General features: G+C 40.3%; 1 protein-coding gene across 1 annotated transcript; it reads right to left on the bottom strand.

The window, feature by feature from the left end:
- Positions 1–1084: 1084 nt before the first annotated feature.
- On the bottom strand, positions 1085–26694 carry COG2 (component of oligomeric golgi complex 2). Its single transcript, XM_082217006.1, has 18 exons — positions 26511–26694; positions 24807–24968; positions 23640–23705; positions 21884–21964; positions 20618–20721; positions 19307–19415; positions 17501–17680; positions 16912–17036; positions 13591–13717; positions 12942–13081; positions 11085–11146; positions 9595–9746; positions 9086–9283; positions 7445–7517; positions 5688–5830; positions 4738–4877; positions 3301–3481; positions 1085–1589 (listed from the first exon to the last, which is right to left on the bottom strand). The coding sequence occupies exons 1-18, from the start codon at positions 26580–26582 to the stop codon at positions 1488–1490; spliced, it is 2217 nt and encodes a 738-aa protein (XP_082073132.1). The 5' UTR covers positions 26583–26694; the 3' UTR covers positions 1085–1487.

Raw genomic sequence — 26694 nt, 5'->3', positions numbered from 1 at the left:
CTTCTTTATGATGGGCCCCAAAGGAAAAATCACAGGGCAAACAGGCATGCTGTGCCATTTGAAAACAACAACAACAATAAAAAAATCCTTGTATTCCTCCAACAAGCAGACATGATAATCTACCATTTTGTGAAAATAGTTGGAAATAAAAATCTTTATAACTCTTTAAAGTATTTAAATAATTCTATATCCCACCGTATTTAAAAAGCTCAGAAGTTAACAATACATTTTTGCTTAGCCATGTAATAAATGTAGGTAAGTCAGACTACATCAAGCTTTGAAACCAGACAGGTTTTTAAACCAGGAACGCCTTGGATGGTGTAAAACAAATACGCCAAACCATGTACATTAGATTTCAAATGACCTCAGAGAAGTATATACTTCTTTAAGGAATGCATAAGGTCAGTTGACTATCTTATGAGCTTTTTCTGAATGTGGATGTTAGCAGCAACAGGAACAGGTAGTGTGTTTTAAGGAGTTTGTATGTAACTTATGATGGTTTTAAAGAGGTGCAAATGAAAGCCCCGAACCCAAAAGTAATCCTTAGTTTTTCATGAAACAGACAGACAGACTTTTAGGTGATTTAAGACCCTTCCAAGACTCAAGACAACCACCTCAACAAATGTTTCTTTTTCTTCTTAAAAAAAAAAGTAAGTGTGACCTCTTTGAAGACAAAGCTCAGGAGAATGCTTTCTTGTTTGTTTTAAAATTCAAGAATAGCAAAGCTTATTTTAATCTCTTCTACACAACCCAACGTTCTAACGTAAAAGGTATGCTTAAAGGTAAAGGGACCCCTGACCATGAGGTCTAGTCGTGGACGACTCTGGGGTTGTGGTGGTCATCTCGCTTTACTGGCCAAGGGAGCCGGCATACAGCTTCTGGGTCATGTGGCCAGCATGACTAAGCCGCTTCTGGCAAACCAGAGCAGCGCACGGAAATGCTGTTTACCTTCCCACCGGAGCGGTACCTATTTATCTACTTGCACTTCGTGCTTTCAAACTGCTAGGTTGGCAGGAAAAGGTATGCTTAGAGGTCAGTAAATTACTATTCTTACATTGTGTGAAGATTAATACTACAAAGCCACTTGAACTTACATATTTAATACATCTCCTCTCCAGTGATAAAATGTTACAAAGGAAGACAATGCTTTTCTTGTTTATTTTAATCATGTTAAATCAGTTTTCCTGCATGATAAGATTTACAACAATAATAAAAATAATAAAAATAATAATAACCTTTCATAGCTTTGTAGTAGATTGCTTAGAAATATATAAACTTTCTTCCATACAATGGAAAATGACAGTAAATGCTCTTCTATAAGGTTCTCTCCTTTTTGGTGAAACAAGTTTTTATGTCTCTTGAGACACACTTGCTGCTGAAGCTGAATTAGGAAGCACTTCCTTGCTACATAGTACTTGACGAGAGAAAATAAAAAGAAACCCTCTTCTTTTCAGAAGCCAGGCCTGCTCTCTCTTCTCAGCTGAAAATCATGTTTGTTCTGCTGCTATCTGATCCTTGGCAGATTGAACAAGCTCTGAAAGAGCTGAGAAGCTTTTGATGTTGCTCAGCTGCAATCCCATCTTCTGTATCTAAAACAAAATATTACAGTTCATTTATTATTTTTGCAGGCAAAAGCAGAAATTTTTTACTTAATCATTGCATGATCAGAAGCTCTATAAGACACGCACATAGAAACTTGTCTTGTGTTGACAGCCACTTCTTTTATTTAGCATGCATTTGACAAAGTTATTTTTAGGCAGCTGGAATAAGTATCATTTGACTTGGCTAACATTCCAGTTACTTTTGCTGGTTGGGACGTTTTGATGTTTGCCAAGCATGAAATAGCATGTGTGTGGGCAACTGCTGTTGGTACCTGATGAAGTGCACAACTTGAATACTTGCTAACGGATCTCAGTTTTGCTGCCTGGGGTGCAGCGTAATACAAAATAGCTACTCCCACCAAAAGAGCAGTAAAGAGACGGGAACACAATGGTTCAAATATGGAAATCTATTCCATTTTGATTGTTCACAGAATGCCTTCAGCTGACACCTGAAGGCCAACACTAAAGGTGAAAGATGTACCTCTAAGAGGAGACCATTTGAGGGACAGAGGTCTGCAAAGGAGAAAGCCCTTCCACTTTTTTCCCGCCCAAAATTTTAGTAGGGACAACAAGCAGAGTCCTATCCACGTGAGTGCCAATTATAAAGACTGAGTTTGCTAACAGTGGAGGAGGCCCTCTTGCAGTTATTTGGGTCATGCGCCAAGACAACGAAACACTGTTGCACAGCCTGAAATAAATGCTTACTTCCCTTTCAAAGGAATGAAATATCTGCTTCCAGTTATTTCTGATCCATCTGTATTTACTATATTTTTCGCCCTATAAGACGCACTTTTCCCCCTCCAAAAATGAAGGGGAAATGTGGGTGCGTCTTATGGGGCGAATGCAGGCTTTCACTGAAGCCTGGAGAGCGAGAGAGGTAGGTGCGCACTGACCCCTCTCCCTCTCCAGGCTTCAGGAAGCTATCTGCTAGCCGTGGGAGACCCAGCTCTCCCAGGGCTAGCGGAGAGCTTGCCTGCACCCAGAAGCTTGGGGCACGCTGACCTCCGCACGCCCCAAGCTTCTGTATTAGCGCAGCGGTCCGCTAGCCCTGGGAGAGCTCCGCGACTCTCCCAGGGCTAGCGGAGAGCTTGCCTGCACCCAGAAGCTTGGGGCACGCTGACCTCCGCACGCCCCAAGCTTCTGTATTAGCGCAGCGGTTCGCTTGCCCTGGGAGAGCTCCGCGGCTCTCCCAGGGCTAGCGGACTGCTTGCCAGCACCCAGAAGCTTGGGGCGCGCTGAGCTCCGCACGCCCCAAGCTTCGGGATTAGCGGAGCGCACCTGGGGGGAAAATAAATCCCCCCCTTTATTCCCCCCCCAAAAAAAACTAGGTGCGTCTTATGGGCCGGTGCGTCTTATGGGGCGAAAAATACGGTACTCAGGCTTTTGTTGTATGGTGACTTTTATCCTCAGCAACAATACCTGAATAAGTGTTTCAATGAACTGTTGGTATTTTTCTCTTGGTATTGTGCTTTTATTGTTATTCTGCTGATGATTTTAAGATGAATTATACATCACCCTGAACCGCTCCCCTCTCATTTTATTTCACTTTTAATTTGTATACCACCTTCCTATGTTGCTATACACAAGGCGGTTTTCAGTGGTTTACAAGCTTTGGAAGGAGGCAGATTTATAGACCCCAGATAAAGAAAATTGTTATCCCGCAAAAACACACATACATTTGTGTCTGCATCCAACTTACCTGAATTCCAAAGTGCTCCACATCCAAGGCCAGCTGCAGGCGGATTTTGTTATCATCACTCATGCCTCCATTTGGAGTGGTGCTATTTGCCATCACGGTTTTTCTTGCCTGCTTCAGCCTTTTCAAACTCTCTTCCATTTTCTTTACAGAATTCAGAATATCTGATATTGTCTCAAAGTACCTGAATAAAGAGATTCATTAATGCATTAGACTGTGAGCCCCTTACGGACAGAGTGATTAGCATTCAGAAAAACAACTCTAATCTGCTTTGAGCCCACAGGGCACAGCCAGATAGAAACAAACAAAATGTGTGTTTGTCGCTCTCACTGAACTCAACAGGACTTAAAAGTTTGGCTGGAACATCTCATAGCTGTTAATACTTAGATTCTTCCTTTACATTACCAGTAAGTTGTGTATACGATATCAGACCCCCAAAATCAACTATTATAAGTGCATATTTAGCATCCGGGACCAAAAATGCCATGTGGGCCATGGGTAGCAGTTTCTGCAAGGCCAGCTCCAAGTTTCTATAGGCTCTGGGCAATATAAAGGCAGCGGGCTCTGCAACACCCAGCCACATGCTGTTGCCAGTCCTGCTGCTGCATCCCATCACTGCAGAGCTAGGCTGTGTAGAAGGAGAAGGGAAGCAGCAGCAACAGGGAAATCGGAGACTGATACAGGCCAGAAGACCAGGGTAGCATCAGTGTGGCTGGCCAAAACTATGGAGGAAAAGGGTCAATGAAGGAGGAGTTGGCTTGCTTGCCCAAGTGCACCGCTGGAATTAGTGCAGGAATTGGAACAGGCCTCATGAATGGAGGAAGGGAAATGCATTCCATCACTGCAGAAGGCTTGGCTGATGCTGCAGGAGCTGCATGATGACAACAATAGGAGTTAGGCAATCAAGCATGTCCAATGGGTTTACTGTCTGTAAATGCCTTTGCATACAAAGCAGTAAGAGTCTAAAAACAACAACAACAACTCCACACCACACCTGGGAACTATAGTTAACTGAAGACAACCTGGTTTGTTTGAAGAGAAGAAGTGTTTGGATCTGATATCCCACCTTTCACTCCCCTTAAGGAGTCTCAAAGCGGCTAACAATCTCCTTTTCCTCCCTCCCCTGCAACAAACACTCTGTGAGGTGAGGCTGAGAGACTTCAGAGAAGTGTGACTGGCCCAAGGTCATCCAGCAGCTGCATGTGGAGGAGCGGGGAAGCGAACCCGGTTCACCAGATTACGAGTCTATCACTCTTAACCACTACACCACTGCTGGCCTCTACTACAAAGGGAGGAGCACAGGGGTTATGTGCGCAGCCAAAGTGCTCACTCACATCTTTTATCTAGCCCAATATGTGATTGTCTTAATCAACAGTGGCTTGGGAGTTGAGTTTTTAATGCTGAAATACGCTTGTGAAGTTGCAGTAAATTTTCACTTACTTTTGTGTGCTTTTGCCAAGGGCTCCTTCAAGCCACTGCTCAATTACAGCTGGTTTCAGTGTATCTTTGTAGTCATTCTTCAGTTGGTGGAAAGGTTTAAGAGCGGTGTCAACATAGGGCAATGCTTTGGTTGGCACCTCCTGGTTAATGTTACACAAATTGACAAGAAAACGAGTAAAAAGCTCATTATTTTAGAGTTCAAAACAAGCAAAGCTCAGCATGCTCATACATAAGCAGTACATGAGAATTCAATAATAGGTAGTTAATCAAATGGTTTTTGAATACATATACATATCACCTAAACCTCAATTAGGTTCCTTTCTGAGCCTACACATTTGACTTTTTCAGAAAAAAGTATTTTTGTTGGATTCCCATCATACCAGACATAAACATGCACAGAAAGGGTTGGGTAAAAAACTGCTTGCCCTGATAGTGTTGAAGTGTGTTAAGTAGTAGTTTGTCTGAATTAAATGAATATGACAAAAAGCAATGGATGTGTTAGCAAAGGTCCTGGGGAAAAACGGGAAACTAGAGATCTCAAAGTTTGTGTAAACAGCAGGTCTGTTCTCATCACAAATAAAGTGGGGGAAGGTTTTGGTTTGAGGAAGTCTGCTGATGCCAGTCTGCAGTAATGCTATACACTAGGATTCAAACATACACTGTTCCTACTACCTTGGCTTAGGTGGGCATGGCAGGCTCAACTGAGATCCATAAAGTGTAAATTAAACTATGAGAAGTTGAAAACTACATGTAACACAGATCATCATTAATCAGCATAACACTGTGCTCTTCCATCTCATATAGCTAATTGATGATATCTCAGGTAAGAAATTATATGCCAAAGCTACTTTGCTTCATGGGGTTGGGGGCTATCAGCTGCAGGTAAGTGGTCAAAACTTTCTATGCTGCTGACACAAGCCTGTATTGTTTAAATATGAAGTGTGTGTTACCTTATTGGTTCTTCTATATAGCCTTGGAATCTCAACAGCACTTTTCAGGCAACCGAAGCAAGAATCACTTAACTCCTGAATAAGCTTACTGTTCAAGGTTGGCCAGCAACCCAGTAGAGAGTCCTTTGAGTCTTCCAGGGCTCCTGTTAAGAAAACAAACAAACTCTGGTAAAATCTGAGCTCCCCTGAGATGAACACACACTTTTGGAGTATTTCTTAAAATGTGTATACTGCCCTTCATTAGAAATCCCAGTGCTATTGCAACAGTCTTTTTCAACTCCCTTATCTGCGCCCCCCCCCCCCGCAAAATGTAATCAAATAAAGAGACAGATACTATTTATTATGCTGTGTTACACTGACAATTCACAGCACGGTCTTCCACGAGGTTTGGATGGGCGTGAAATGACTGGTTGTCTGCCACACCCAAAGCCCTGCTAGCTTGCTCCAGCCAGAACAAGAGGCATGGAGGGGTTGCCCCTCTTCCTTCCTGTGTGGATCTTCTTTTTCTTTATCATCCTCCACCACCACCATTGGTTCTAGAAGGGGGATTAATTAGGTCAATCCTGTGGCCTCTCAGATGAACAAAGCGCCTGGAATCTAACAAATCCAAGGCTGTCTCCTCCTCCCCTGCCCCACAACTGGAACAGCCTTTCAAGGGGTCTAACATTAAGTAACGAAAAACTAGCAGTAACTCAATGTTCACAGGGCTATCCACAGACATATCAAGGGCCTCCACAGTGGACGTCCCACTCTGCCAGGCTCTTTTCCGCTGGTAGATAAGACACCACTGGTTCTTCCTATCCCCCTCTACTCAGCGAATCTGTGCTTGAGGATCTTTCTGCCCGGATGCATTAATATTCCAATATATCTCATTCATACACATACAGAAGGCTTGGGGGCAGTTGCTAAAACACTGCCTGATTAAAGTTAAGCCATCAAGCAAGTCCTGTGGGTTCATGACTATTCTATGCTCCTTCATATGCAAACATCTTCTCCTTTCCCTTTCATTTGTAAAGCTAATCAATAATAATAATAATAATAATAATAATAATAATAATAATAATTTTATTTGTACCCCACCCACCTGGGCAACTCCCAAAAGAACACTAAAAACAGAATAAAACTTCAAGCATTAAAAACTTCCCTAAACAGGTCTGCCTTCAGATGTCTTTTAAAAATAAGATAGTTGCTTATTTCCTTGACGTCTGGTGGGAGGGTGTTCCACAGGGCAGACGCCACTACCAAGAAGGCCCTCTGCCTGGTTCCCTGTAACCTCACTTCTTGCAGTGAGGGAACCACCAGAAGTAAAATAGGTATTATACTTGCACTGGCATTTTTGCTACCACAGTTAGATCTAAATCACAGTTGCAATCACAGTAAAAAGTAAATTTGCAAACTGTGGTAGTGAAAAATATCAGCGCAGCTGTAATGCCACTTGATAGCTCACTCCAAAAATGAAGGCAAAGAAGATTTCTGAACAAGCAAGAAGAAGGAGACAGAGAACCAAGCAAGCCACAGGCAATTTCCTAACCATAGCCTGCCAAATAAGGGTAGGGTGTCGCATGTATAAAATACTGTGCAATTTAGAAATTTACTCAAATTATGGTGAATCTTCTTGAATCAAAAATAGTCTCTCTCATTAAACAATTTATCTCCATTAGGCATTTGCTGATATACTTCCCAGCAGAGTATATTCATTATATCATATCATGAATATGTAACAAAAAATATAAGCAGATATCTGAACTCACATTTACCTGAGATGCAGGCTATGTTCTTGAAACCAGTGGTTTCAAGTTTTGGTTTGATAATTTCCAACAATTCAGGAAACTGAAAGAAAAGTAATATTCAAACAATTACAGCTACGTTTGAATATGTTTTCTCGATATATTCAAATTCCCCATGCACAGAAGTGTTTCTTGTGTGCAACTACAGAATATAAATTTTACTCCAACATCACAAAACATAACATTTTGAAAATCAGCTATGCAAATGCCAGATGCAACAGCAAGAGATTCTGAATTCAATGCAGCACACTATGAAAGCCTCAAGGCAAAACATCTAGAATTCATTAAACAGTTTTATTCAAAATAGCAGATTTGCTCCTTGAAGCATTTAATTAATCTTGAACAGAAAAAGTGATCAAAAAGTCACACTCAAACAGACTTCACAGAACCCCAGTGAGCTACAAGGCTTGTGTAGCAAAATGAGAGCTTGACAGTTAAAATCTTGCAGGGGGCTGAGAGGCTAATCAATGAAAATTTACACTGCAAAAACAAGCACATGGCTCACATTCCAAAGATTCACAAAACCACAGAGCTGCTTTCTATAGAGAGTTGTGAAAAACTGAAGCAGCAGCAGCAGCCATGAATGTTACAAATTGATGGCAAGTTAGGCTGCAGGAGATGAAATAATTCTCTTTATGACATAATGTATCGCATTATATCTTCCCTGCAGAGAGACATACTTTAAAGTAAGCAGATAAACCTTGATATATCTAAACTCCATGGAACCAAAGGCACAAAGATTAAGGAATATTTTATACATCTGCAACCATTATTCATACAACAGTCACAATAGTATCAGCACTCTTTATGTGAGCATCCATTCTAATGCTTAAGGTTCTGGAAATTATAGCTATTACTGAACTGAAGCCTGCCATTTAAATATTTCAAAAGTTTGGTGTCAGGGTGGGGTTAATGGCAGGACAACAAAAGTGGACTTTGTGAACCCTTACGGTGCCTAAGAGACAGAAAGTATATGTGTGTGTGTAAGTAACAACCATTAGCTCAAATTGAGGATACAGTAACCATAAGTACACTCAACTTAATTAAACACATTAGTTAATATAAGCCCTCCAGATGTCCAAATAAGTATCAACACAAGATTGACACTTTCAAAAATATGTTCAAATGCAGCCAGGGCAGCGAGGTCCTTAGACCACTGCATAATACAGTTGTACCTTGGACCTCAAACGTCTTGCGACTTGAATGTTTTGGCTCCCGAATGCTGCAAACTCAGAAGTGAGTGTTCCAGTCTGCGAACGCTTTTTGGAAGCTGAACATCCGGTGCAGCTTCCGATTGAGTGCAGAAAGCTCCTGCAGCCAATCGGAAGCTGCACCTTGGTTTTCGAACGTTTCTGGAAGTCGAATGGACTTCTGGAATGGATTCCGTTCAAGAACCAAGGTATGACTGTAGATGGTGGGTGTTTATCCTTCCAGGCTTGAAGTATAATTTCCTTTCCCTGGTTTTTCTTTTTTCCTTCTTTGATAAATTTGCGAACAAAAAATTGACAAGAATAAGCATTAAGAAGAAAGTTCAGTATCAGAGTCAGCCGGGCTCAGAGAACCATAGGCCGGATTTGATATTTGACATGCAGACCAATGAAGTATACCAACCCATTCCTGAAGCTTATCCAGATCTGAAGCAACAAGCACCAGCTGAGTGGTGGATATGGAAGCTAAAGGCTGAGACTGTGGACAAGAGTCATTTCCTTGGTCTTCAACAGAGCTTGGGTTCAGTGGGCACTCCTTGCTACTGCTTGCCAATGATTTTTTATCCTTTGTACTTTCGTTAGAGATGGGCCTGAGTAAAAGCTGCAATACGAAAAATGAAAATGGCAAAGAGGTTTTTGCAAACATACCATACACCAAACAATACACATCTCAGCACAATGTCCATTCATAAGTAAGTTCCACTGATTTCAATGGGAATTGCTCCCTAGCAAGTGTACAGAAGACTGTAGCCTCAGGCTACCAACATACAGTAATACCCTAATTTGATAAAGCTGCAGTGAAACAGCATTTTGGCTTGTCATACAGGGTTTAGCCAGCCTCCTAAAAATAACAACTATAAGACTTGAAAGGAGAACCATAGAGCTTTGAGAGAAGCCTGTGTTTGTCCTCACCTCGCTAATAAAAAATGAATAGCGTGCTACAATCTGCAGTGAAAGCTTCCAAAGGCGATGTGTGAGCAATGGCAGAAATATCTGATCCGACCAACACTTCTGCAGACTTGCACATGCAACATGTGTTGCCAAGAGGCTGTACGAACTTTGAGCTGAAAAGAAAACACAGGAATAGTTAAATTATTAGTCACAATCCAGAACTGTAGCCCTATGCGATTTTCAAAATTATCCCAATTAGACCAGCTATATTATGAATGTTTATGAATACACTTTTGCTTTTATTCTCTTATTTCCAATCCTGTACCCATACCTGCCCCATAACTTCTGTACAGCGCCAGTGTTTGGGGGATCACTGACACATCTTGTGTAAAGACAGATAAGCCAAAGTGACAATAAACAATCCTGAGACAAATATCTAGCTAACTTAAGGCCCACCCCCACCCCTCACTTAATTCTGAGGAAAAGCAACTAACAACCACCCAAGATTAAATAATAATAATAATAATAATAATAATAATAATAATAATAATAATAATAATATTTTTATTATTAGTATTCCACCCATCTGACTGGGTTGCCCCAGTCACTCTGGGTGGCTCCCAACAGACTACTAAAAACATGATAGCTGGAGGTCTGAGGCAGGCACATCTTATGGATTCTGGGCAGCAAAGCCATAGCTGCTGAGGAAGGGGAAAGGAAGGCTGCTGCTGTTTCTTTAATAACCTATTAGCTTTTTTAAGGAGGGTTACCTCTCATTACAGAACTATGGATGGAGATACAAAAGCAAAATACAGTGATACCTCGGGTTAAGTACTTAATTCGTTCCGGAGGTCCGTTCTTAACTTGAAACTGTTCTTAACCTGAAGCACCACTTTAGCTAATGGGGCCTCCTGCTGCCACTGCGCTGCTGGAGCCCGATTTCTGTTCTTATCCTGAAGCAAAATTCTTAACCTGAAGCACAATTTCTGGGTTAGCGGAGTCTGTAACCTGAAGCGTATGTAACCTGAAGCATATGTAACCCGAGGTACCACTGTAATGCTATGCTGTGATGGTGCACATTTTATTTCAGTGCTACACAGAGGTTGAACTACCTGTTTGTCAACTGTCCCTCCTGTCATATACCATTAAATGACACAACATTTAAGGCTGTAAGCGAAAGAACTTTTGTCTTCTTTCCAGTGCAATTCATTCTTCAGTCCGAGCCACTATGTCTAGCCATCACTGCTACCCAACTTCTAGGCAGTGCAGCTGACAAGATTTCTGCCATAGTTGATGTCATTGGCTAAAAGCAGAAATCATTCTTGAGAATTATTTCCTTGAGTTCACCCTTAGACACTATACTATTTTTCTTAAAGCATAGCTGAAGTTCCCATCAGTATAAACATGACAGATATAATTGTGAAGTGCTTTATGGTAGTGAAAAATGATTATTTGTCATTCATTCTCAAATCCTCATTGCACATGCTAATTACAGTGAAGATGTAATTTACCTGGAGCTTCTTCTAAGTCATCAGAAAAGGCTGTTTCTAAGGCCCCCGCTATTTCTCTAAACCTAAAAAATAAAATTAAAATCCTAATTAAAATTAATATTTGGCAGCTTACTGCTGCACACTGTAGTCCAATTCCCCCAAATGTATTTCAAACCCGAATACCATAAGAATCTGTATAACACAGCAGCTATAACTGCTCCCATGTGATAGAAGAATGACAGCAGGATAATGAGAGGCAGTATCAGAACGAGTGTTAGGTATGGAGTAGAAACAGAAGAGCGTTCGAAGAAGAGTCTGAGAGACAGAGCAGTTAGTTAATGTTGTCATCTCTAAAGAGACTGCCCCATCCTCTGCAAGGCCAATATACATTCATTCAATTCAACCCCTGGTTGTGCACTGTAGTTTCCTATGTTAGTTCTTGCTGTTATGATGAGTAAGAAAGCTGGTAAATTTCAGGAATAAAGGCCATCCCCAAATGGATAGAGCTGGTAGAGAAATGCTGGATCTTGCGAGGCCCTGAGAGGTTTCCCCAGCCTCTAGTTATCACCACTATTTTAGCATCTCTTTAAAACAAAAACTTGTGAGTTTTGCAAGCTGGGACCAAATTTAAAGTTGCACTAGCCTTTCTCAACCTGTGGGTCCCCAGACGTTGTTGAACTACAACTCCCATCACCCCTAGCTAGCAAGACCAGAGCTCAGGGATGATGGGAGTTGTAGTCCAACAACATCTGGGGACCCACAGGTTGAGAACCGCTGCGGCTAGAGGGAAGTGCAGATTGGTTAAGAAGCTTAAAGGGAAAAGTTTTACATTGAAAGAGGGAGGGGGAAGGGGAGCAGGGATGTGCCTTAGTTCTTAGAGTTGCTTCTGATGACCTCTGGCTGGCTAGGCCTTAGGACCGTGGCACCGATGGCTGCCTTTTATTTGCTAATGGACACTGCCACAAGGTTCTGCAAACAGTTCTAGGGGATGGAAATCAATAGTTCTTTCTGATACCCTGAACATTTTTGTTTTTTAAAAAAGAAAAGTACTATCATAACCAAGTTTTCAGAAATATAAACAGAAGCAGCTTGTAAGCTTATCTGTGTTTCAAAAGAACATGTGGCAATTGCTATCAGTCTATCTGGAGGAACGCCACAGAGTGCGAAGGGTCCAAGGAACACCACAGCCAAGTCAAATGTTTCAGTCCAATTAAGCAGGAAGGTTTGGTTACCTTACTCTGGGTTTGCTGCTAACATTTAATTATTTATTCAATAAACAAGTCTAATTCTTTTAGGTACAGCTTTGTTTCACTTCACTTCACTTTTAAATCAAGCTGTTACAATAAAAAAAAACTTAGTTTATTAACCACATGAGTTTTAGTCAATCAACTGAATTTGCATATGAGTAAAAATAGTAATTCTGAAATATGAAGCATAATCTGTAGATGATGGATTCCTGTTGTAGATTACATTATCTTCTATTTGAAAACGTATGACATCACAAAAAGGTAAAATCAGACAGAATGTAATTGTTAAATTTCCAAACACCTAATAGGAGAAACTGTTCCTGTTCAATCCACAGTCTACCTCATAGTAGGAAAGCTGACAGAATAGACAGCTGCAAACCACAGATAATGTGTAAGATTTGAAAAACTGTTCTATTTCAGTACTTGTTGCACAAAAAATGGAGATATATTTGGATGCTGTTCTGACAAACAGCATGTTATGAGACCAAAGGACATTTATTCCACTTACCAACATTTTTGCCTTTGTAGGTTTCAGCAGGCAGCAAGGGACTGTGTCTTTCAAAACATGAAAAATATTTTTATCTAAATGAAGTAATTTCATGTCCCCTAAAAATAAAACTCAAATACCAACCTTATTTGGAAATAAACAGGCAAATTCCATTTATCATTAAAGCTGTGGTAGGAAGGATGTGACCGTAGTCTTTTAACGCTGGCTTGTGAGCCACACTGCCGTTCAAATTTTCTCACAAAATCCATGCTTATAGTGTATTTCTGGAGAAGGAATATTTAAGGTATATCTTTAACATACAAATATTGAAATAACATAGTGCTATTTATCAAGCTCTCTGAAATCCAGAATACCAGATATATAATTAGCAACAGAACTGGAAAACTAACTAATTTTTATTCGGTATATTTTGTTTTGTTTTGTTGCAGCTCCTTGAGGGTATCTTTTGATGAGCATGATGAGCAGAGATAACACAACTTCCAATTAATCAGAATTGAGATTTTTAGTCAATTGAGCAGGTTAAAAGGCCTAGTACTAAGGCACATCAAATGATACTTGCTTGTATCAAATGATACTTCATGTTGACATTCTTTACATCAATATTATTGTTAATCTCTGTATAGAAAATTCAATACATGACACTGCTCTTAGTTGTTGAATTTGAGCATTCTGTATTTCAAAAATCATTTTCTAGTTTTCATATTAAACTAAAGGCCCACATTCCTTGGTTCATTGTGTTAAAGAGAAGGTTAATATGCATATTTTAAATTACCTCATGAAATGCATCTGGGTTCCCAGGATTAAACAGTGATGGCAGCTTAACTTCTAAACCACGAACTATTTCTGGCCACACAGAATTTACCAAAAAATCATATCCAGGAACAACATTCCCCTTTTCGCTGCAAAATTAAATAAACATTTTTCTTAGAAATACTTAAAATATAAGCATTATCAATAATTATACAAAAATGTACATTAGTAGGTTTGTAGCAAATCATCTGAATATTTCTACTAGCTTAATGTCAACATATTCTTGGTTTCTTATCATTTTAACATCTTGCCTTTTTGATACTACAATCAAATCCAAATTAATTAACAGATACTTCTATGAAACATATAAATCTGCTTATACAAATCTGTGGGGATATACTCAGTCTGGGAAAACTTTATAGATATAAAAAGTTCTGCTCAGCACAGAGTTGGTATTCTGGGCAGAGGGCATTTAGGAAGAAAATTTATAGCACAGCAGCAGCTAGTTCATACTTAATGCAAATACAGGAGAATGTGTTAGTCAGTGACTTGTTCCCAATAACTCAAGCGGTCAGCAGGAGAGCTAGCCAATAGTGCCCATGAACCTGCACAACCAGTAGGTGAATATCGCTACCCAGAATTGAGTTTAAGGGTGCTTCCAAATGGGCATATCCTATCCAGTTGTTGCTCTTATGCTACAAGCTACACATGAAACTGCAGCCAACTTTCCACATCACTCAGAACATGTTGCACTGCATGCTTGTAACATCTCTCCATTATTATTAATTATTATTATTATTATTACTTATACCCCGCCCATCTGGCTGGGTTTCCCCAGCCACTCTGGGCGGCTTCCAACAGGAGATTAGAAATTTATTAAAACATCAGTCATTAAAAAACTTCCCTAAACAGATCTCCAGATCTCCACTCTTCCCTAAACAAATATCCAGATCGGCACTCTCGAGGACTTAATTCATTTCTGACTCTATAGCACAAAGATGTTGTTCAAATGGGTGTGTGGTTGATTCAGGGTAGGATCTTGCGATAAAGAGGGCAGGCAAAGATAAGGAGAATCATTCTTTTCTCCCAAGTCTCTTGAACAAAGCTAAACATGAGGTGCTGGGCATTAAAGGTTAGGGAAATGGGTTCTGTAAATATCAAAACCACACCTCTTTCAAAAGGCGGGTGAGTCTTTCTAAAGCTGTCAATAGTTGTGAGGCTTGTGCTACGCGTTCGTAGTTTTTGAAGTTGTATTTTCTGAGGCATAAGAATACATGGAAGCATCATGGAAGAAACATACTAGGAAGTCCATGATGTAACAACTTTGTGTGGAGTAGCAATTTCAGTGTAAATACCTCATTTGAAAGAAACCTAAGCTCAGGACAAGGAACTGGGTATGCAGAAAGTCCTATTGTCCACTATTGGAAACTCCAGCAAATGCATGTATCAGTGAGGAAAACACTAAAAGGCAACAAACATGGCTTACTTCCTCAACAGCTACGGATAGATAGTTAAGTACATCTTGAGCCTGTGCATAGACGTGATATGGGCTGGACACATTCGGTGTTCATCCATATAGTGGGCCATGTATGTGTCTGATTTTAACATCAAAAGGTCATGTGTTTCAAAGGAACTGAACCCTCCCTGTGGTCTGTTGACCGTAGCATTTTTATTCTAGTCCAGCTCATTCTGGAGCTTAACTATGTGAAAAGACGTAAGGAGGTAACATTGAAAATGAAGCAGGACTCAGTTTCCCTCAAGAACACATAATAATATAGACATGAATGGGAAACACACTTGAACATTATTGTGGCTGCCCCAGGGAGAAAGAATGAACTTTGTTTTCTTCTTCCCTGAGTTCCAATTTCTAAAAGTAACCAGCATCACATACAGATTACGATTTATACCCCATTTGATAGTTTGGAAACTTGAGAGGCAGAGTGAGGGAATTAAATGTTTTATAGTTCTCGTCCATCACAAACAAAATATTAATGATTTTCTCTTATGAAAGAAGATTAAACCTATTCAGGGATTAAGAGAATTGAAATGTTAGCAAAATGTTAAGTCATAGGAAGAGCACCACAATGCCTGGATAATTAGGAAAGTATTTCTGCAGTCTCGAGAGCTAAATCCTAAGCACCAATAATTGCAGGCTACTGTGTTAACTGGAACAAAATAAATGGATTCAATTTAGGTGGCCTGAATTTAATTGCAATATGAATTAGGCACTTATTTAAGGAGATAGCAATCTGAAATAATAGGCAAAGTGCTCAGTCATGTAGTTCCACAAGTCAGATTTACAATCTCTTTTTCTTTTTTAATTTTATATAGACAAATTAGCAAACTACATTTTCCAACAATTAGCTGTTACATGCTGTAACACAATGACCCATTATATGAGATAGCACCAACCTAGTACACACACATTCCAGAACTTAGACCAACAGTAGAGTTACTACAGTAGATACACAACACCCTATGTCTTGATGGAGTATTGCCCTGAATCTACTGACTGTAACCCTAATTCTGCACCACAGTCAAGCTCATAGACTTTACACTCTAGCCCACAGCTTCCTGTTGCTTGTGATTCTTCTTGCTGAATGGTGGACATCAATTTTGTAAAGGCTTGAGTTATAACAGTTTTCTAGTTCCCTAAACCACTACAAACATCAAATCCAAACAAAATACATGCAGGTGATTTGAAATTAGCTGTTGAAATCATGTCTAGCACATATTTGGAAACACCTGAATATACCCAGATGTGCTAGCCTGGATTAAGAAATTAAAGGTCCTGGCAATGAAAAGAAAAATATTTAATTAATGAAGTGACAATAAAATCAGACACTTTCAGAATGAGTTGAGGTTATTCTATTGAACACCCTGCCCCCCTGGAGACCACAGACAGGAATGTGGTTCTGATAACGGTTTACTGAGTATGAAAAGAATATTTAGGCTTTTAATCTTTTTTCTGTGGAAAACAGTTGCATTTTCAATAATATTCTCAGCAGGTTACAGCATCTCTATTCTCTACGGTAAGATATTGATTTTCTGCAGATGAGGATCAAGAATTCTGCTTGCATCATTTAAAATCAGACTAAATCACACTCAAGAGTAGCCCCACTGAAACTGATGCACCTTAGTTACAACTAACTCAAGTCCACTGACTTCAGAAGGTCTACTTGTTTTGTGACTGGGATCCGTTCCGGAGCCCCGGCTGCTAGCCAGCTGAAGCGGACGCTAGATGAGGTGGACGTTCGCAGAGGTATTATTGTATTGTCCATAGTTATAAGTGAAACCGAACAACAATTGCTCACGCCATTTAACAAAAAAAGGTTTGTGTTACCTTGAAATGCCTCCCCCTGTTACTTCACGCAAGAGCCGGCAATGGAGAGGAACAAACTCCAGCAATTTGTTGTACATGGTCTGGAGGCCATTAGGACGAGATTGAACAAACTGCTCCACAATCACCTGTTAAAAACATTTAGTATCAAATTAAAGATGCCAGACAAGAATTCCAGTGCAAAAAAGATTAAAATATCTTCCATCTACAGCCCAAAGTCAATAATTACTGCATTATCGTAGCAATGCTCAAAATGCTGTTTAATAGGAGATATAAAACAGTTAAATAAGCTTTCAGTTCCTACATGCAACAGCCTCCCGATGTCGTAACACACTGACACCATATTTTTTTTAGCACCTGAACATATTCAAGGTCTAGTGGCAAATAGTATTTATTAAATTTGTAGATCTTAGGGAAGTTCACAACATAAAAATGCAAGATAAAAATACAAATGTTCAAATAACCTGCTTTCTGCTCTAACTTTCTTTCTGCTGAGTTCTTTTTCATAAGTCAGGAAGAGCCCCAGAAGTACTAGACATATATACAAAACACAATGTATTCTCCTGAGTCAGTTGCCTCCAGCTTCACTTACCTCATCTACATATGGTTTCACAAGCACTTCACCAACTAATGCCTCAGCATCCCGTGTTTTGTCTATTGTTGCATAGGTTCTCAAGCAATGACGGATTATGTCAATGTTGGAAGTTTGAAGACCTTCTAAAAGCAGCCCTTCCAGGGACTGCTGCAGCATTGCTGTTATCCCAACTATTCGCTATGATTTTCAAAAAAAGAATGAAAAGAATTGTTATTGCTGTGCCGGAAAAATTAGAAATATCCACTAGTTTTATTTAGTCATTTACGAACTGCATTATAGCCTCAAAAACCACCAATCACCAATATACTGTATTTTTCAAAGACGATGCTTTTTGCTAATAAAAAAAAATCAGGCAAAAATTGGGAGTCACCTTATACACAGATAGTGAATGCAGAAGGGGGACGTGCGATTAATGGCAGCAGCAAGCAGGACATTGGCAGCGGCGATTGGGCGGGTGATTGGTGGCTGCGGCAAGGCCTGCTGCCGATTGGCTGTGGCAATTGGGCAGGCGATTGGCGGCTGTGGCGAGACGGGCAGGTGATTGGTGGCTGCAGCAAGTAGGCGGGTGGGCTGTTGGTGGTGGGGAGTGGGCAGACAATTGGCGGCTGTGGCAGGTGTGCGATCGGCAGTGGCAGGCAGGCAGTGAGCGATTGGTGGCAGTGACTTCCCCTATCCCCCCAAAAAGCTAAACAACTTAATTTCTTAATTTTGGGTAAAAAAAATAGGGGTTGTCTTATACATGGGGGAGCCTTATACACGAAAAAATACAGTAGGTTAAAATTCTAATCTGAAGTTTACCAGAAACCCAACCCTTAATGATTTTTATAGATTATTATTGAATGGCTGTTTAAAATTAAATTGTTTTAAACCACATGCTTGAATATTTGGGAATAATAGCATTGGTTGAGGTATAATTTGAGTTAATATTACATTTATTACGTGCATTTGCTACTAACAGTAGGAAAACTACTACTCCTACAAAGTTGTAATTATTGAAGAGTGCTGATCATTGTACTCACAACAAAACTGACATACTGTATTTGTTAGAGTTCTGGATGGTAAACACTGCTGAGCATGTGGGTTAAAAGTGTAAAAATATAAAACAATTTGTTGAAAGGATGAAATGTTCTTTACATACTGGAGCAGTAAATATCAGAACAATGTACTGCTATACATACAGTTTTAATTGATAGGCATGATTTGCTTATTTTTATAAATATATTTTTTAAAGCTTAAGAAGAAGAAGAAGAAGAAGAAGAGGAGGAGGAGGAGGAGGAGGAGGAGTTTGGATTTGATATCCCACTTTATCACTACCCTAGGGAGTCTCAAAGCAGCTAACATTCTCCTTTCCCTTCCTCCCCCACAACAAACACTCTGTGAGGTGAGTGGGGCTGAGAGACTTCAGAAAAGTATGGCTAGCCCAAGGTCAGCCAGCAGCTGCATGTGGAGGAGCGGAGACGCAAACCCGGTTCACCAGATTATGAGTCTATCGCTCTTAACCACTACATCACACTGGCTCTCTTTAGCTGAGATAATCGGTGATTCAGCGGCCAAAAGGCAAACAGAAACGCAAGCATTTCAGTCTCCAACAAACAAGATTTTAGGGATTTTAAGGAGAAGAGAACACATTGGCTGACTAACTGTATGGGAACAGATACAATTTTTTCATTCTTCTTGTTCATCACAACTACAGTCCAAGATAAATGCATGAACTTTCATAATGATGGCACCACTGAAAGTCCACAATATTATTATGATTTAATTTTGACAACTTTTTTTTGTAAAACAAGGCAACATACTTACTGGTTTCAACTTGTCTAGGAGTGGCATTCCTTTGCTCTGTACTGCATGAAACTGTAACTGGTTGAATTCTGTGGCAATTCTTTCTAAAATCTGTCCGGTCAGAAGTGGACTTGCAAAGGAATTGGCACACATCAGGATACAATTTTGATAAAATAATGGCAGTAGATAATCATAATCCCTCTCACCCCCTTCACACAAACACACAGTCTCTTCCTATATATGAATGCGTGTATATATACGCAAGTTCATGTGAATTCCTCCCAGCTCCCAACAATCCCTTTGCATTTAGTGTGACCAAGAAGATCCCGCAACAGGGCTATGCAGTTAGGAACAGGCTTGGCTCTTAATGGCAGAAGCTTTCAGAGGCCTCAGGGCAAGGGACAGGTAATTCTGACTCCCTAATGCACCCCCTTCTTGTCTTATGCCTGGGCAAAACCTACCCAGTACCTCCAACACAATAGAGGGGTGGGATATGGGATAATGCAACATGTCTACTCAAACCAGCTTCAAAGCAACTGAAAAATGCCAGAACATAGGAAGCTGTGCCAGGCCCTGTCTCCTCTGTCAATTCCAAGGAGTGTCAGAATCCCAGGTGGATCTCCTATCTTCAGAGACCAGCTAGTGAACCCTTGCAAAGCCTAGAGATATGCTAGGAGATTTGTGAAAACAGGCAAGACAAATGGGCATTTGCATTTTAAAAAGATGTACTGAATGCAAAGACCAAGAAGATTTCAGAGGCTAAGAAAATGTCCCAGTGTTATGTCTTCATATGTGATATTTTTCTTATGGTGGTATCACAACACGCAAGTACAGTGCATGCTCTGTTCATCATACATGAAGAATGCATACATGACTGTTTCACTAAGCAAGGGATCAATCATAGGTTTCTATCACATATACAGGTCATGAAACAGGCACTGTGTCTTGCACAGGTGTGCACACACCTTCCATACATAGAAACAAGATTTAAGCAGGGAAAACATGACCATAGCTCCCTTTTGTTGCTGGCACAAGATAAACAACAACAACCATAGAGCCATAGGGAAAATCTACAACTAATTTACTCCAGAACAGCCCTATGAAAGTCAACAGACTGCTCCACAAAAGGGTACACAGGTGGCAGGACAGGTGCTCTGCTAACTGTAAAACGGCATTTGCTATTTTGGCATGTTATTATGACAGAAGCAATTGGTGTATCACGAACTAACTTCTTTAAATAGTTGCTTCCTCCCACTTTGGAGTTTCAAGATGCTGGTATATAGATTTCAAAGACAGACAGAACTAAGCAAAAGCAGCTTGCTGATCCCATACCTGCTTCCTTCTAGTGATGACATTTCTTTAGAATTTTGGGAGTGCAGAATTTTCTCAATTTTCTCAACTGCTTTAATAACTTGAATAAGTCTCAGGACACACATCTGGTTGGGGAGGGGGGGAGAGAAAGAAAAGAAAAACTTCTCATATTGAATCTGAGATATTTTCTTCCCAACAAATTTGAAGGTATTTTGGGGAAATGATTTGACTCAATAGGTAAGGAGCTAGAAGTAGTAAACCTATTACAATGTGATCTCTGAAGTGCACCACTATGCCAAAGGGACCCCCCCCCCTCTCCACTGCTGAGGTTAATAACTGTATGGAGCTCCCATGTAAACCTGGTTCTTCTTGGCATAAGGAGGGGAGGTGTGTTGTGTCAGAACTGCAACACGTATTAAAGACAGTGCCTTCTGTTACCACATTCAAAGAAATGCATAAGAAAAAACAAGGAACCCAAAAACTCCCTATGATGGCTTTTGTCCATGTTTGCCGTCATTTAAATGCATACTGTTCAGTGCAAGTGGGAAACAGTTTAAACAGTGGAATCTACACATGGCTGTTCAGAATTAAGTTCCACTGAGTTCAATGGGACTCACTCCCAGGTAGGTGTGTATAGGACTGCAGTTGGCAGAGCAATTCAAAAGAGGAAGGGAGAAAGACTCAAAGGCAGAGAAACTACGAAATCCAAAGCTCTGTCAGGCTCATGTAGAGAGGATAAACTTGTTTTTCCTCCCTTGCCATTAGCTCTGAGGTCCTGTCCATCAGTTTCCCTCCCATAGGTTTCTGTGCTTCCTGCTCTTGGTCTTGTGCAGTTTTCTCCTTAGCTTGGTAACGTACTAGAGGCATGAGAGCACTTTAGATTCAAGGCCTCCTTCAATTCATCCTGCACACCTCTTTTTTCTCACTTGCATTTGAGCACTGACAGGACAGGGAGGTTGTCCACAAAGGTTCTTACAGCCACAACAAGGTAGCCTCCAATGAAGGATCTCCCTTTCTACAGCCAAAGGGAAAAGTGTATTCTATCCTATAATTCCTAGAACACTCTTCAAAGGACATAGGTCATGCCTTGAGAAAGTGTGTTAGAAAAAGTAAGGCTCTGATCTTCTAGTAAGGCAAATCTGCGTCTACTAGTTCCTTTTCATTTTGCCATGTCAGAAGATTGCATGAAGTGCTCTCAAACTAATAATTAAATTTCCATATTGTGGTATATATGTTCATTTTGCCTTTTTGCCATAAAAATGCAATAAATGGATCTGCCTGTTGTACCTTTTTCGCCCTGATATCTTCTTGTTTAGACACACGTTCATCAATTGCTCGAATTCCTTCACTGACACATGACTTAAGACTCTGGAAAGAAAAAACATATACACACACACACTCCATATTTCCTCCAATTAAAACAAGCAGTTCTGTGCACATATGAGTTAACATCTCTCACACAGATTAATCACGTCTTTTGTGCCTTTCTAAAATGCGTAAGTTATGAACGAGGCCAAAATATTTATTCAAAGCCAAATCTCAGGTGCTGGACACCTCCTATTATGTGCTCAGCTGGAGCTCCTTTCCCTGGAGAAATATCACTTATTCCAGGCTGTGCTATAGTGATTGCAAGCCCATCTATCTTTTGCAACAAGACTTTTCTTTGCTGAGCTACATTTGAAAAGTAAGATGGACATGATTGCAGGGCTTGTTGGCCATAGGCAATTTCCAATTGAGCATGATCAGGGACACATTGCAATCCAACTGGCACCATCCCACTGTTGATATAACTTCTGTATGTTTCTGATAATTCCTAAGGTCCCTTTCCAATATTATCTTAGCAGCATGGGAGCCAACACTGTATTTTTCCAGTGCTACTTCAGTAAAATAGGATGTCTGAGGTAACAGGCAATGCAATGCTGTTAATCTTGGAAGCTTAGTCAATAGTGACGTAGTCTCCCATGTACCTGGGGCTTTCATCATTCCCATGTCAGAATAAGAAGGAAACATCCTTCCCTGATCTAAGGTAAAGTGTACCTTACAAGTTCTGGATGGCAGCTCCCCTACTGCTTTCTGTGTGGGAGGATCATTTCTGAAGAACATAACCCTTTACAAATTTCATTTTCAGAGCCTTATTAGATTTCAGTAGAGCCACTTATAATCAAGAGTTTCCAGGCAGTGACAAGAGAAAAGGAGTGTAGCTCCTGGTTCATTAGGTAGATTAGTAATGAAACGGTTATGGAGAGTGAGGAGTGGTGGTAAAAGAGCTCAGGGAAATTAAATATGAGGAAATTCAGCCCAAACAGAAGCAACACTTTAGGTCTTGCTTTCAATTTAATCTAACTGTCGTCCTGTAGAAAAAGAAATGTCTCATTATCTAGAAATTATTCTAGTTATCTTTTCAATCAATTGGTTCAGAGACTCCATCCCACTTCTATTATTTCAGTTCATGAGGTCACCTAGCTAATCTTGCATGTATTGCTGGTTATTAATATTATTTCCTATTTTAATACCATCTGCATATTTAATCAACACAGCCCTACTTTCCTTTCCAACACATAATACATTAACTTTTAGGGGAAAAAGAGGTGAATGAAATAAATAATTTATTTTTTAGAAACAAGTATTTGCTTGTTTGGCTAAATATACTTTATGCATAGTAAAGGTAAAGGGACCCCTGACCATTAAGTCCAGTCGCGTACGACTCTGGGGTTGTGGCGCTCATCTCGCTTTACTGGCCAAGGGAGCGCAGACAGCTTCCGGGTCATGTGGCCAGAATGACTAAGCTGCTTCTGGTGAACCAGAGAAGTACATGGAAATGCCATTTACTTTATGCATAGGTTAACATAAATGTGTGCCTGTGGTGTTCTTGTCTCTGTTCTTACCACACAGTTAGGGCTCCTAAAATGGTTTCTAAATGTTCTGACAAAATGTATTTTGCTGCTTCATGAAATCCCCTATGTCAGCCCCATACAGAATTTATTTGGTTTCTCAATATTTTCAAAATCAGACAAATGATATGAGAACTTATTTCAGAACATACCATAACTTCCTCTCGCAGTTGTCCTAAAGGCACTGAAAGCTGATTAAGGGCTTTGTCCATGCCAACCTAAATAAATTGTCCAAACATATTACATATTATGATTAATGAGCAGTTGAAACTGTGCATGTGTATATTTTGTAACAAATTACATTTCTATTGAAAACAAATGTAAAAAATGTTTACAACCAGTACTTCAGAAGACATCCCAACTAGCAAGTAATCCTGACTATTATATTTTCCTAATGGCTGGCTGTCATTGGTACAACAACAGAAATGGCACTTGTACATTGCTAACTTGTAATCTCTGGCAAGCTGGCTTCAATCCTGAACAGAATTATCTGTGAATGACTGCTGAAATCAAAACAACATAAACTGGACAAAAATGGAAGACTGTGTGTCCACATACTCTATATGTGCAGAGCGTTCAATAGGTACCTTATCTTTAGCGCCGTTATCAGCACCCCATGCCAACTAAGAAGACAGAACAAGGATCTGGACCAAAGGGACCCATTTCAAATCTACACTCAGCCAGGAAACTCATTTAGTGGTATGGAACAAGTCATTCTAATGCACATTAAAAGACTTTTTAAGAATTGCATATTCTATCTATTTTCAAAAGTATCAAACACTATAAAAAACAAAATCTTATCTATCCATTCATACTCCTTGAAGGAAAAGTGGGATGCAAATATGATGTGAGAAAGAGCTTTTAATATATATTTTTTACCTCTGGACTATTTAACCTCTCTTTTCTAGCATGTATCAATTCACAGCACTTGCACACACTTTTTCATATTACAGCTAAGAGATTTTAATCCAAAGGTGTTTTTTATTTACCAGTTGTCTTCCTTCTGTATATTGAAGTATCCTATGACATCCTGCACACCCACCTCAAACAGCCTATTCACATACCAAACCCTTGCCTAGAAGCTTCCAATACCTCCTTAAAATGTAAGGCCCTTCAAATGTTGCTGGACTACAACTCCCATCATCACTGACCATTGGCATGGTGATTGGGGCTGACAGGAGATGCAATCCAGCAACGTATGTAGAGCCACAGGACCCTGCTTTTGGAAGTATGCTGAATATTAGCATCTTCAAATATTTATTATTAGTATACTTAAATACTAAGATTAGTACATATAAAACATCCAATTTGAAACTTACTAGATTGGTGGAAAGATTAACAAAGTCTGCATAATCCTTGTTTATGAGCTCTATCATGGCAGTTTTAAGAAGTTTGTAGTAGAGCTCAAGATCATCCCGAAGCTCTTCCAACTGAACACGTTTCCTGCACTCCGACACAAAGTGATCGACATCAAAATCCGGCTATATATGAAATAGGTAAATAATAATAATCATGATTTAAGAAATGGCTCATAACAGAAAATGCAATTCCTTGTAAAAGCAGTTTGTATTTATCTAACTTCCAAGCATGCTTGAAGTGAAGGGATAAAAATGAGGACCATTAACTAGGAAAAGTTTTTGGTCTAAATGAAACACTAAAATATAAGATGTAAGTCTTATTGGTTTGCTAAAATATAAGATATAAGTCTTATTGGTTTGCTAAAGTGCTTTCTGTCTGTAAAGCCTAACTAATTGGTACTATTCAAAATAATATTAATAATGATGATGATAATAATAATAGTAATTTATTACTTCTACCACCCATCTAACTGGGTTGCCCCAGCCACTCTGGGCATCTTATAATAGAGTATAAAAGAACACATGATACATCAGACATTTAAAGCTTCCTGATACAACGCTGCCTTCAGATGTCTATGGAAGGTCATGTAATTGTTTATCTCTCTGACATCCACAGGGCGGGCACCACTACCGAAAAGGCCTTCTGCCTGCTTAATAATAATAATGGGTCTGACAGCATAAGACCATAAGAAGAGCCCTCATGAATTAGACCAAAGGCCAATCTAGTCCAACATCCTGTTCACACTGTGCCCAACAAGATCCTTATGGGAAACCTAAAAGTAGGACATGAGTGCAACAACAAAGAATGTTTTAAAGTTGTATAATTGCTTACATCCAGGAATCCCCTTTATTTTATTTTTTAAGATATTCTGAACAGCAGTTTTTCAAGGAGACAGCTATGTGTCTAGAATTAGAACCACTGAATTGTAGAGTTGGGAGGGACCTTGGATCATTCAACCCAAATTCCTGCAATGCAGGAATAGGCAGCTATTGAACCCATAATCTTATCAGCACCACGCTCTAACCAATGGAGCAGCACATTCTGAAAGAGCCAGTCTCCATGTATGATGGACAAGTATGACAGGTGAAATAGGAAGAGCTGTCTGGCAGGCCGCAACACAGGGATGCCTCACAGGATCAGAGGACCCAAATCCAACACGGGCCTGAGTTCTCCATAGGAAACGTCCTGGCTGAGGCATCTAGATTTTAAACAGGTTCAGACTGAAAAATGTGTGCGTGCAACATACACGAAACATAAAAAACCTACACAAGATACATGCCATGGACTTCCTTGTGGGAATTGAATAATGTGCGAACGGGGCCAGCAATAGGAAGTCCAAATATTCATCTATTAAAAAGAGGTGCATATACCCCTATCTCCCCCCACATGGAGAAAAACAACCTATAAATCATCTCTGACAACCCTACTAGGAGAAAAATGAGCTACTTTGAAGGGCTTTCCGAGTTGGGGGGGGGGGCAGGACTAGAGCTTCCCTGGGGTGGCGAGGCCTGCGAGTCACTCCAGCCCATCCAGGGTCTCGTACAGACACGCATCTCCCCCTAGCATCTCCCCACACCTCCCCAGTTGCCCCTCCTCTCCCTTCAGCCCCGGCTTCGGCCCAGCCAGGCGCCCTCCTGCCCAGGGGCCTCCGCCTCCTCACTCACCTTCATAAACTCGTCCTTGTCGAAGCACAGGTTTTCGGGTCCCCGGGGTAGGTTCATATTCCACGTCTCCATGGGCTCCGCTCCCTCTCGGCGACCCGGGGCCGCCACGTCTCTTTCCCGGATCTCCGCTCGGCTTCGGCTTCGCAGTCGACACAAAATGTACGCGCGCGCGCCACACTTCCGC

This window comes from Podarcis vaucheri, assembly GCF_965113315.1.
Source record: "Podarcis vaucheri genome assembly, chromosome: 3".
NCBI classification, from domain to species: domain Eukaryota; kingdom Metazoa; phylum Chordata; class Lepidosauria; order Squamata; family Lacertidae; genus Podarcis; species Podarcis vaucheri.
This window is presented reverse-complemented; position numbering and strand designations above follow the sequence as displayed.

What these genes read in the sequence shown, in the direction of transcription:
- COG2 (XM_082217006.1), bottom strand. Translation starts at nt 26,582, where the DNA reads ATGGAGACGTGGAATATGAACCTACCCCGGGGACCCGAAAACCTGTGC. An exon ending in TCATCACTAGAAGGAAGCAG is followed by an intron (nt 19,416 to 20,617) that starts GTATGGGATCAG and finishes TTCCTTTGCAAG; the next exon opens with TCCACTTCTGACCGGACAGA. An exon ending in TGGAGCACTTTGGAATTCAG is followed by an intron (nt 1,590 to 3,300) that starts GTAAGTTGGATG and finishes ATTTTGTTTTAG; the next exon opens with ATACAGAAGATGGGATTGCA.